Source organism: Siniperca chuatsi, linkage group LG1, assembly GCF_020085105.1.
Source record: "Siniperca chuatsi isolate FFG_IHB_CAS linkage group LG1, ASM2008510v1, whole genome shotgun sequence".
NCBI lineage: Eukaryota > Metazoa > Chordata > Actinopteri > Centrarchiformes > Sinipercidae > Siniperca > Siniperca chuatsi.
This window is the reverse complement of record NC_058042.1, coordinates 38,009,766-38,022,549: the sequence shown is the minus strand read 5'-3', so window position 1 is coordinate 38,022,549 and position 12,784 is coordinate 38,009,766. Positions and strand designations below refer to the sequence as shown.

Genomic DNA, 12,784 nt, shown 5'->3' with positions numbered 1-12,784 from the left:
GCTGTAGAAAGTCTAATGATTTTATGCAATCTGTTGCTGTGCAGCCGATCCTCTCCCTCATGATCTTCCTCAGTTTGTTCACACTTATTGTACACTTTCCTGTTTCTGTTCTGGCATCACAAATAAAATTGATTTATTAAAAATATATATATATATATATATCTCTATATCTCAAATCCCAGAATGCAAAACCAATGATTTTTAGACACGAATCTCCTCATTGCTCACATTTATCAGCTTTTACCCGAAGCACATTAGTTTGCCTCACACTCACACGGCAGCGAGGTGCACCATGCAGAGTGCCAGATTCAGTGTCTTGCCTAAGAACACTTTCCACATGTGGCAGGAGGAGCTGGGGATCAAACCATCAGCCTTGTAATTAGTGGACGAGCTGCTCCACGCAATGAGACACAGCCGCCCTCTAAACTAAAACACCACCAATGTAAAGTTGATGTTTTGAACTTGTCAGCAAACGGCTGCGTATTTCCCCGTCCAGCAGCTACAGAGCAGCATGACGCTTCATCAGGAGGCGTGTCTGTGTCTCCTGATGGACGTCAGTCCGGTCTTCTCTCTGTCAGCTCTGTGTTTGGTCTCCAGCAGCTGCTGAGGGAAACACAGTGCATCCGGAAAGTGTTCACAGCGCTTCACTTTTCCACATTTTGTTACAGCCTTATTCCAAAATGGATTCAATTCATTATTTTCCTCCAAATTCTACAAACAATACCCCATAATGACAACGTGAAAGAAGTTTGTTTGAAATCTTTGCAAAATAATGAAAAATAAAAAAACGAAAAAAATCACATGTACATAAGTATTCACAGCCTTTGCTCAATACTTTGTTGAAGCACCTTTGGCACCAATTACAGCCTCAAATCTTTGAGTATGATGCTACAAGCTTGGCACACCTATTTTTGGGCAGTTTCTCCCATTCTTCTTTGCAGGACCTCTCGAGCTCCATCAGGTTGGATGGGGAGCGTCGGTGCACAGACATTTTCAGATCTCTCCAGAGATGTTCAATTGGGTTCAAGTCTGGGCTCTGGCTGGGCCATTCAAGGACATTCACAGAGTTGTCCCGTAGCCACTCCTTTGTTATCTTGGCTGTGTGCTAAGGGTCGTCGTCCTGTTGGAAGATGAACCTTCGCCCCAGTCTGAGGTCCAGAGCGCTCTGGAGCAGGTTTTCATCAAGGATGTCTCTGTACATTGCTGCATTCATCCTCGATCCTGACTAGTCTCCCAGTTCCTGCCGCTGAAAAACATCCCCACCGCATGATGCTGCCGCCACCATGCTTCACTGTAGTGATGGTATTGGCCAGGTGATGAGCGGTGCCTGGTTTCCTCCAGACATGAAGCTTGCCATTCAGGCCAAAGAGTTCAGTCTTTGTTTCATCAGACCAGAGAAATTAGTTTCTCATGGTCTGAGAGTCCTTCAGGTGCCTTTTACTGAGGAGGGGCTTCCGTCTGGTCCCTCCACCATACAGGCCTGACTGGTGGAGTGCTGCAGAGATGGTTGTTCTTCTGGAAGGTTCTCCTCTCTCCACAGAGAAATGCTGGAGGTCTGTCACAGTGACCATCGGGTTCTTGGTCACCTCCCTGACTAAGGCCGTTCTCCCCCACTCGCTCAGTCTGACCGGACGGCTGGCTCCAGGAAGAGTCCTGGTGGTTCCAAACTTCTTCCATTTACAGATGATGGAGGCTGCTGTGCTCACTGGGACCTTCACATCTGCAGAAATGTTTCTGTACCCTTCCCTAGATCTGTGCCTCGATACAATTCCTGTCTCAACAGTCTACAGACAATTCCTTGGAGTTCATGGCTTGGTTTGTGCTCTGACATGCACTGTTAGCTGTGGGACTTATATAGACCGGTGTGTGCCTTTCCAAATCATGTCCAATCAACTGAGTTTACCACAGGTGGACTCCAATCAATCTGTAGAAACATCTCAAGTGTGATCAGTGGAAACAGGACGCACCTGAGCTCGGTTTTGCGTGTCATGGCAAAGGCTGTGAATACTTCTGTACATGTGATGTTTTTGTTTTTTATTTTTAATACAAATTGCTAAGATTTCAAACAAACAAACTTCTTTCACGTTATCATTATGGGGTATTGTTTGTAGAATATTGGGGAAAATAATGAATTTAATCCATTTTGGAATAAGGCTGTAACATAACAAAATGTGGAAAAAGTGAAACGCTGTGAATACTTTCCGGATGCACTCTCTGGCTCTTTAGCAGCTAGATGCTCCGCTATGTTCAGCAGCTGCTCTGACTGTGTCTGTCTGCTGCTCAGCAGCTCGTGTTCAGCAGCTTTCTCCAGCTTTTTCTCTGGAAACGACGCTCTGAGAGCGGAGAGGGAACCAGAACAGTAAAGTTGTGGCTAAACGAGCTGAAAGATGCTAAAACACTGTAGAGCTAAGAGGAACAGCAGTCAGGTGATAGTTCTGTCATCAGCGACCTCATTCACATTACGTGTTGTCATTTGATCCACCGGCCATATAAAAATATTGATTGAGCAGCTTTACTTGACTTCCAGTGAAACTAGCACTGAAACAGGAGATACTGTGGACATGTTGATAGAATTCGTTGTATTGAAATGAAACGTTTGCAGCACATTCTGCTATTATTCGTTGGTTGTACATAACATTAGCAGAGTTCAACATTAAACTGGTTTTCTGCAAAAAAAGATGTGTCGGTGTAGAGAATGTGTACATCATCTCTTATAAAAGGCACAGCACATCACTATCATTAATTCTTAAAGCGTTCAGACGCAGAGAAAAGAAACATGATCAATTGCAGCTGCAGGAGCATTTGGAGCTATGGATGAACTCCACTTGAACCTGCGTTTGATTTTCAGTTTGTAGAAAGAGAACTTGTGTTCAACAGATGGAGTCAAAAACATTTGTTAGAAAGTTATTTCACACTGCTCAGTGACAACATGTAAACTTCCTGCAGAGCCACGTTTCAAACACTGACACGAGTGGAAATAACTGCACAACACTCGAAATTGAAAATAATTAGTGTATTCCAAAACAAATGGAACAAAATGTAACTTCATTTCATCGGATTACACAAACACTTTGAAATATGTCTCTCCATAAGTGTGTCCATCTTTCTGTTAACAGGAAACCAGTTCACTGCTGGCTGTGTTAACCACAATATATATTACACACAGAAATGAACACTTGAGGCAAACAGTTCAGGCAGTTTATGAGTGCAACAATTGTCAGATTTATTCCACATAAGGCAAGGTGTCGTATGTTTTTAAAGCGAAGCGGTCGAGTAGCATTTATCAAAATATTGCTTCATCTGTGAAATAAAAATATTCTCCGTTGACTCGCTGATTGGCTGTTGAGCTCCATAGAAAATCTGGAGAACCTCCTGTGAAATGATGCGTTCAGGAGAAGAGTGAGAGAAGCTGTTGGAAATGTTCAGAGGAAAACAGCTTGCAGGTAAACGGCGTCTCATTGGTCGTCAGAGTCCTGGTTACTGCTCAGGTGACTCTCCTGCACCTCCAGCTCCTCGGCGCTCACCATGGCAGGACTGATGGCAGCGTATCTCGTCCCGTGGAACTGACGCAAGTGAATCTGTACATAAACAACAAGCAGCATCGTTAAAAAAAGCAATTAAAACCACACGTCGCATCAAACACAAAACATGACAATGAATGATCTCCTCTGGAAGTAACACTGAATGATTCGATATGTGGTCATGGCTGTGAGTTCAGATCTGACGGAGTTAGGACTCTGAGGAGGAGGGAGGTTTCTGACTCAAATCCACCTCCTGCAGTATCGTTGCTCCCCTTCAGCTCTCTGGCGCCCCCCTGGAGAGGCTTTAGTCTTTGTCCTGCTGAATGTCCATGTCTTCCAGACCAGGTCCTGTCATTACCGCAGGGTTAAAGTGCCGTCAGGAACGATGAGTTAAACTACAGAGGAGCACAGTGAACGTTTCATTCCCCACCTCCAGCAACTGTTTGCAGTCTAAAGGTGAATCTCATCGAGCTGCGTTTCATCAGTTCAGCACAAAGTTTGACTTCTGTGTGACAGTTTAAAGAACCCGTCTGGTGTCATTCTAGATGTTTCTTACCGTCAACAAATTACATCAAACCAACAACGTGTTAGTCCGTCTCTCTATACCAAACTTCAGCCTGCGTGAGAGTATGAGACTGCTGAACAAGCTACACAAGTGCTTTTGTTAATAATCACATTCTTCTCTTTGTGATGACTCCATCTAGAATCCAGTATACTACATGACAACTCGCTAGCACGCCTTAGTGTTTAATGAAGGCAGCGTTTGAGCGAGCCGGCCAACCATTTTCAGTATGATGGCTAACGTTTCATACAGAGGCAGAACGTCCAGAGCAATCGGACTACTACTACGAGGACTGCTGCAGAGGGCGCTGTTGTATAGACCTATAACCAACCAGAGCAACGAAACGTTTGACATGTGACTGTTCAAAGGGGGGGGGTATCAATATCACCAACCAAACCGGCAGCCCTTTGATTCTTTAACTCTCTCTGAATAAAATATCCGAGCCACGGCAGGCTGAATGTATCTGATCAGACAAAAGCATCAGCTGTCTCCCCCTGCAGGTGACGTGTGTTGGGAAATGAGCGTACCTGTATGTAGAGGTTGACTTCAGCGCTCCTGCACAGGTACGGGAAGTTTCCTCCTGTTTTCAGATGAGCTCGTCTCGCGTTCGGATACAGTTTATACATCTCCTCCTTGGCCTCCAGTGACAGAGCGCTCTGATCAAACACCTGCACACCATCATTCGGGTTATTGTAGTAGACACATACATGAACGGGTACTGCTATACCCGACGGGAAGAGACGGTTTAACACTTACATCTATAATGGTCACAGCAACATCTTTTATTTTGTGCGGCTCCACATAAGAGTTCTGACAGTTGAGTGTTAGCCGCGATGCTAACTCACTTTGGTTCAGGCTCTCCAACTGCAGCACACACACAACACACAGAGGGCAGATATTAACATTCAGACACAAAGACATTACATTAAACTAACAAAGCGGTCACCTGCTTATAAGGAAATACACTTATTTTCTGAGGATAGACGTTAGTCTCATGTCTGCTGTTTAAGGGTGCTTCTCATTTGTCTTAAATGTCTCCACGTTTCTTCACTTGGGTCTTTTCCTCACATCTTAGTCCCTCCCACTGAAGACGAGAGGACAGATGAAGGAAAAGCTGTGAGGACAGAGGAACGAGACGTCTTTTCTTCTGAACCGAAGGGCCATCAGCGGCCCCAGAGAGGAGCTGCAGACGAACGCACAGAGCAACTTGTTGTTGAGACCACGATGAATCCCTGAAGTAGTCTGGTTTAGTCTCTGTCTGGTACTGACTGGTAATGAACTCCTCTACACCTGACAGCACGTCCTCATGCAACGCTGAGAATGCACTTCTGATTCATGTCATTTAGCATTAGTGATGCTAATATTTAGCTTCAAATCTTTACCAATAAAATGGATTTTACACACACACGTCCACTTACCCTGTCGACCATGAAGTCGATTGCATCTGCCATTTTAGAGTCCACGGGTCCTTTAGCAAAGTTCCCCAGAACAATCTTCTTCAACATGAAAGCTGGCATCAACCAGAAACTGAGGAGCAACATGGGAACCAAACATTAATAATGAATGTCAACATTCAGAGGAAAATCTGGGCTGGAATCATTAAAAAGCACCTGTTTGCTGTCCACGTCTGATTAAAGATGGAGGTATCACTGAATGAGTTACACAGTATCAGTGAGTGCACTCTGGGAGACTTGTGTGTGCACTCTGCAAACTTCTGAGCCAGGAATCCACCCAGGGATGCCCCGAACAGATGGACCTGAAGGTTCAGGTGACAGAGGATCATCATTAGATGGGGGGGGGGGGTCAGGAAACGTGCCCACATTAATGACAGTCCTGTTGCTTTACTCTCGGTGGCCTCCTTTCTATGATATTCAGAGAGGGTGCAACTGTCTGCCATGTTTTTGCCACAAGATGCAGCAACACGTCTGATCTTCAACCAGCCAATAACATCTCACATCTCTTTTCATGACCCTCCACTGGCTCCCTGTTGCTGCTAGCATTAAGTTCAGCTCAGTAATGCTCGTTCACTACCATCTGCAACTAAACGACGACTCGTCGGACCGTCACTGCGAGGCAAGACCTACAGAGTACTGCCTCACATAATATATGCCAATCCTTGTCTCGAAGAAAAACGCCATTATCTCTGTACTTACATGTGACTTGATCACCTGCAGCCTCGTGTCTCGTGTTTCAGCTGGAACACGAACCGAGTGTTGAAGCTCTTATTCTATATCTACTGCAGTTTGGACTGAACCTCATTTGTACGTCACTTTGAGCGTCTGCCAAGCGGGTACATGTAATGGAAAATGAGACCTTATCCACAGACTCATGTGTGAACATTCATATTCCATGTGTGTAATTCCTGCTAGTATTATTATTATAATTAAGTCATTGTTTGTTTATTGTTTCAGCTATTTTTTTTAAAATAATGTAATTTATATCATTTTCCTTGTGTAGTGAACATGTTATTGCATTTTTTATATTAAGTATTATTTATTTAACTTCCAATTTACATATTTCCATTTCTGTATCTATCTCACACACACACACACACACACACACAGCCTTAAACCCAGCACTAAAAGTTGCTGGACTGTACAACTCCACCTGGATCCTGAATAGATGACGTCAGCCACCCACCGCGACTTCTTTTACAAAGAGATGAGCTCTGAAGCAGCAGGAAGACACACACTCACTTTATCTAACTGCAGGTGATCCAGAAGCTTCCTGAAGCCGTCACAGAACTCCATGAGATCCCAGTACACCGGATACTGCAGCTGGAAACCACACAGAACACAAACAAGACAATCATTGTTCAGCAATTAGACCAAGCCGCTGTTTTATGAGCTGATTCACCATTTTCACATTCTCACGGTACTTGACCATCATCTGTGAGTAACTATCCTGCATACATTTCTTCACCATATATATAAGTGGTGTTATATATCTCAAAACTAGACATTTAGATATTCATGATGCGTCTGGTTGTCTTCTCCTTATGTCAATATGCTAATTCACAGAGCTGAAACCAAAATTAATCGGCAACTATTTTGATTATCGATTAATCACTACAGATATTCGTCAAGCAAAAATGGCAAACATCCTCTGGCGTCAGTTTCTCTCCGTTTTCTATCAAACGGAATCTCTTTGGGTTTTGGACTGTTGGTCGGACAAAATAAAGACATTTGAAGACGTCAGCTCGAGCTCTGGGAAACTGAAGATTTTTCAAACATTAGATAAACAAAAGGAATTGAGATTAATGGTTTAATAATATAACGGGTGGTCGCATCCCTAGCGCGTGACATTGTCTGTCTTCAGTGACAAGCTCACCGAGATGACTCTGTAGCCCCAGCCTGTCAGAGCCAGCACCTGCTGGAAGAACACCTCAGCTGTCCCACTGACTGGAGGGAGGAGGATGATGGGACACCTGATGCTCTTTGGGCCGGCGTCATACAGCGACCACACCTTGCTGTCATCGTCATCAACGATAATCTGGTGGAGAAAAAGACACAACAAGTCTCTTTATAGACAGGCAGCGGAAAACAAACGTGAAACCGAAGACTGTACACAAAGAGGTCTTTATACAGTCTATGATGGAGACCGACCGACCTGTGACGAAACTAGGAAGTAGTTCAAGTTATGATAAAGCGTGCACAGACAACATCCGTCCAGGACAAGTACTCAGAATTATTACTTCACTCCATTTTAGACATGAAATGTTAATATGAGGCCTTAAACAGAACGAGGACTGGGGCTCCTCCATCACTTCCATTGAAAGGACAGCCGGTATGAACAGGAGGAATGATTGTTCATCTGGACATGTGAGTGTTGTTTTAGGACAGACTTGAAAAAGTGTCAACCTGTCCTTTAACTAAAGTAGCCCCCTTAAACATTTTGGCACAGTAGACTATGGCTGCTCGAACTGATATCTTCATCATAAATTAATCTGCATTTTCTTGATTACTCGATTATTAAAAACAGTGAAAAATGTCTATCTACAGTTTCTGAGTCCAACATGTCTTCAAATGTCTTGTTTTATGCCATCAGCAATCCCAAACCCCAAAATATTCAGTTTACTGATATAAAACAGAGAAAAAGAGAACCGGAGCTGAAGGCAGCAAATGTTTGGCGTTTCTGTTTGAAAATGAAATCAAAGCATTATTGGATTATCAAAATAGTTTCGGATTCATTTTCTGTCGATCGACTAACCACATCAGCTCTACAGTAGAGAAGCAAAGTCTACAGAAAATCACAGAAATGATTTGTAGGACTACAGCAGAGCCGCCTGCTCAGTGGCTGGTAGATCAATGTCCAACACTGTAGCTCAACCTGTCACATGATTATTCAGTGCAGTGTGTGTGTGCTGCTTTATAGTCCTGCTTCCACACACACACACACACACACACACACACACACACACACACACACTGAGGAGTACTGAGGAGCTGCAGAGCACAAACAGCAGCTTTTAAACCAGCTTCTCAGCACCTGAAGTGGAGACTTTCCAACCATGTGAATACATCAGTTGCTAAAGTGCTCCATTTAGAAACAACAAGATAGAGAAAATGATAGTTATCTTTTATTCGCCAGGGTGCAATCAGTCCAGGCGGGTTTTCAGTCCATTTCAGTCCAGGTCTGACCAGGCGGGTTTCAGTCCAGGTCAGACCAGGCGGGTTTTCAGTCCAGGTCTGACCAGGCGGGTTTCAGTCCAGGTCTGACCAGGCGGGTTTCAGTCCAGGTCAGACCAGGCGGGTTTTCAGTCCAGGTCAGACCAGGCGGGTTTTCAGTCCAGGTCAGACCAGGCGGGTTTCAGTCCAGGTCAGACCAGGCGGGTTTTCAGTCCAGGTCAGACCAGGCGGGTTTCAGTCCAGGTCAGACCAGGCGGGTTTTCAGTCCAGGTCAGATTTTGTTGAACGGTAGCTGGGCCCCCCTCAGTGATATAGTAGCAAGCCAACTGGCAGTAGCAGGGCGTAGTGGACGGGCCGGGGTGTTTAGTTTGACCATGTCCTGGATGTAGGACGGGCCCGAGCCATTTGCAGCAGGGTAGGCAAGTACCAGTGTCTTGAATCGGATTCAAGCAGCCACCGGTAGCCAGTGCGGACACAAAATGACAAGGACCTGGCCCAGAACCTGCGCCACCTCCTGGGTGAGGAACAGACATAGCCCCCTGATGTTGTGGAGGATGAATCAGCAGCCATGTTGGCAGCGAAGGACAGCTGGTCGTCCAGTGTCACTCCTCGCAGCTCGAGCCATTTCTAACTGGCGTGATGATGGCTCTAGTGCGACTCTTTATTTCACCGATGAACCTGTGATACCAAAATGGGCTCAACATATTTTGAAGTAACCAGATAATGTTTTGCTTCTCTCTCTCTCTCATTAAGTGTGTTTCCATCCACCTGTTTATGCGCATGTGTAACAAGTCTTTCCTGTTGTCTGAGGTGTAAAAGTTGTTTGTGGAACAGACTGAAACAGACTGAGTGAATAAATGATGACGTACATGAAGCATGTGAATTAAAGTGGAGAGCTGAAAACATCAGATCTGTGTGGAGCGATGAGGAGGCTGTAACCTTCCTCACATGAAACTAACAGAAATGTCATATTTCCATCTCTCTCTCTCTCACACACACACAGTATTGTAAATTATTTCACTAATAATATCTTAGCGTTACACCCTGACATATTGAATGAATTGGAACATCGATGCCACATTTAAGAGAAATGTTGAAATGATGAATTCATGCTACAGCCTCACATTCACACGCTGGCATTCTGGACGGTGCTTCACAGACTGAACTGTTATTTTACACCCTGAATGTATGAGACACATGATATCGCTCGATAAAACACATTTAACATATTCATACATGACGCAGAAACGACACATCAGAGTGGGGGGGTCTGGCCCCTCTCAGATGTTTCTGACAAAGGAACAAAAATCTGATATACAAAATGTACTTATCGTTTCCATTTCTCTCCAGTACCTGTGTTTTTGTTTTGTGTGTGGAATATGGGATCGTTGACCTCTCGGGGCTCACAGCTTTCAACAAATACAACCTGGGAGGAATCAGACAGTGTGAACCACTAGCCCAGTACATAGTGTGCACACTGTGTGTGCTGTGGGACAAATCCCTTCACTCAGGCTGAGAGAAGGAAACCTTCTTCTTCATGTGAGACACCCACTGACTCTCCTGAGAAACTGTACAAACTGTTTGAAATATATGAACAGAGACTACACTGTTCTACTGAGGAAGGTCAGTGATTTTAATGTTAGTAAACTAACTCTGGAGATGCTGTACAACTATCTGGTGGAAAGTATTTCATTTTGTAATTTGTGGTCAAATGGAAATCTGATTGTCAGGAATAAACTAACAGCAGAGAATAGGAAATGTAGCTGTGAAACGGGAACATCAGATGCAACCGAATGAGAAATCTGAATTAAATAGAAAGAAAAGCTCGCCAGATTATACCTGAGTTTTTACCCTCAGGGAGGCGCTCCAGACGTGTAAGAGCCACCAAAACTGTGGACAGAAATTAAATTATTACCATTTTATTGTTACTGTGTTTCTGGATTTTAAATCATTATCCTTATTCTGTATTGTGCTGTGGACAATAAAGTTACTAAGCAACTAACTAACTAGCTAGTCAAACACACACAATTATCAGGGAGTAACTGACTTCTAGTTACTAGTTAGCAGACAAACGGCATTCTGTATTAAACCCAAAGGCCCGAAGCTGTGTGTGCTACGAACACAGCAGGTGTGAACGAGCTCGTACTGATCAGTGTGAATGCAGCCGGAGAAGTAAAAGCACACAAACAGGAGCGCAGTGGGCAGCAGTGGAGAGGAAGGCGCTGCCATTCTAGCATTGCATTTGTATATTTTATCTGCTCTGTCTGGACGCAGTTTGGAGAGGTTTCATTTAGTTTTCAAGCTTTTTGTGGTTTTCGTCATATGGTCATACTCACGAGAAAGCTTTCTGATGAAGAAAAGACAGTCACCACTTTATTACAGATTGGTTGGCAGGAAAGATTCATATTATTATCACCATATATTAGAATGTGGTCAGGAAGCCAGTAGGGTTGAGATCCTGGTATTTCCCAGGAAAAACCTGCAGGATCCTGGTATTGGTAGACATACTGAAGACTATCATACGTACCGAAAGAAACCTTCAGAAATATGGTTGGAGCTCAAACTGAGGCTATCATGGTGATCAGACTGCTGCTCCTCACACCGCTGCACACAGCACAGAGCTGGGACGACGTTTCATGAGAACCGGAGAGAGCACATGCTGAAAACCAGGCGATCACATGTTTCCACCTTAGAGCGTACTGTACTTTCAAGAGCAATTGTTGTTCTTCTAAAACACATGACCACAATAACAGCAGAAAATTAAGTTTACGTTCAGTTCTCCTCAGTTTCTAAACTTCATTTAAGGCGAGAAGTCCCGGGAACTCTCGGAAGTGATCAGTACCAGTTTAACCCTTCAACCCTGGAAACCACATTGGCCCTTCACTGTTTGCTCGAGGTAGTCTTGAAAAAAAGCCTCTTTTCAAGATAAGTCATATGTGCTATACTTGAGTAAAATGTATGTATGTACCGGCAGTTCTGCTCATGCATGACTTTGGAGCCCGCTTTCAATCTTTACAGGAAGTCAGGTGCTACTAACAATGTCTTAATATTTCAAAAACAGTCAACACTGAAGCAGATCGCCTGTGGCATCCAGCTGGGGGGTTAAAGTCGTTTAGGACGCAGCAGCGAATGGTCACTTCTCTTCTCCTGTGGTTATGACTGAGACGGACACTTCAGCTACGCCGACACTTTTCTATTCAGATTATCGGTCTGTGACATCTCTTCTTGTAAGTGATGACTTCTTACATTTGATATGACGTTGTCCAAAAGATTTGGTGGAGATTTTCATTATACTTTTAATTACTGTAACCATGGTTTTGAATTTACAATATTAAACTTACTAAACAGAAGACCCAACACTATTTTTCATCTTGTGATTATCTGACCAAATTCCTTCCCAGCGCCACAGGACAAATCCAACGCTGTTACTGAAGCCAAATGTTTACTGTTTTCATGACCAAGCTCTGCGTGGGTTCGTTTAAGAAAACCATCAGGACACGCCCACAGACTTTTAAAACTCTACAAATAAACTAAAAATGTAAAAATCACAGTATATGTTAATGCCAGACGGGCAAACCGTTGGGCTACATGCCACAGTGAACTCAGACCTCCTGGCCAATAAACAGCTGACAGACTCTTTCCTTATCAAGCAGATATGCAAATGTAATCATGCTGCATGGTAATGATCAACCAGAGACCCACGCACTTCATAACAGCTCCACTGAGAGACATCAGGAAACAGGCCACATGATAGCATGGGTCTTTGTGCGTCTTCCTGTCTATCTACCGGTTCTGTCCATATCGCTACACGTTATGTGATCATGTGTACTTGTTGTAATACGTACAGCATGCAATAGTCCTGCATCGAGCAGTGGGCCCAGTGGTGACAAACCTCCATCACAGGTTAGAAATCATGAGGTACTTACTCTCTTCAGGGGCACTGTGCTTCGGAACCAGTTATAGTCAGGGGACACTTTAATCTCCTCCATCTGAGGACACATTCAGGAAACACAGTGACTTCAACAGCTAAATCACGCAGTTCACTAATGCAGCTCTTAACGTACAGTAAAACA

At 44.0% G+C, this 12,784-nt stretch overlaps 1 protein-coding gene and 1 long non-coding RNA gene across 2 annotated transcripts in view; one reads left to right on the top strand and one right to left on the bottom strand.

Moving 5' to 3' along the window:
* Window positions 1-2,998: 2,998 nt before the first annotated feature.
* spg21 (SPG21 abhydrolase domain containing, maspardin) overlaps window positions 2,999-12,784 on the bottom strand; it is a 10,473-nt gene continuing 687 nt past the window's right edge. Inside the window, exons 2-9 of the mRNA XM_044198309.1 lie at window positions 12,638-12,700; window positions 7,414-7,575; window positions 6,780-6,860; window positions 5,694-5,839; window positions 5,502-5,610; window positions 4,840-4,947; window positions 4,611-4,751; window positions 2,999-3,578 (exon numbers count right to left, since the gene is read on the bottom strand). Of these exons, the coding sequence (XP_044054244.1) occupies window positions 3,456-3,578; window positions 4,611-4,751; window positions 4,840-4,947; window positions 5,502-5,610; window positions 5,694-5,839; window positions 6,780-6,860; window positions 7,414-7,575; window positions 12,638-12,700 (933 nt within the window). The 3' untranslated portion in view covers window positions 2,999-3,455. The remainder of the gene's footprint in view (window positions 3,579-4,610; window positions 4,752-4,839; window positions 4,948-5,501; window positions 5,611-5,693; window positions 5,840-6,779; window positions 6,861-7,413; window positions 7,576-12,637; window positions 12,701-12,784) is intronic.
* On the top strand, window positions 7,582-9,585 carry LOC122877176. The gene is made up of 2 exons (XR_006378201.1): window positions 7,582-8,928; window positions 8,982-9,585. It is a non-coding gene; the product is annotated as an uncharacterized LOC122877176 (long non-coding RNA).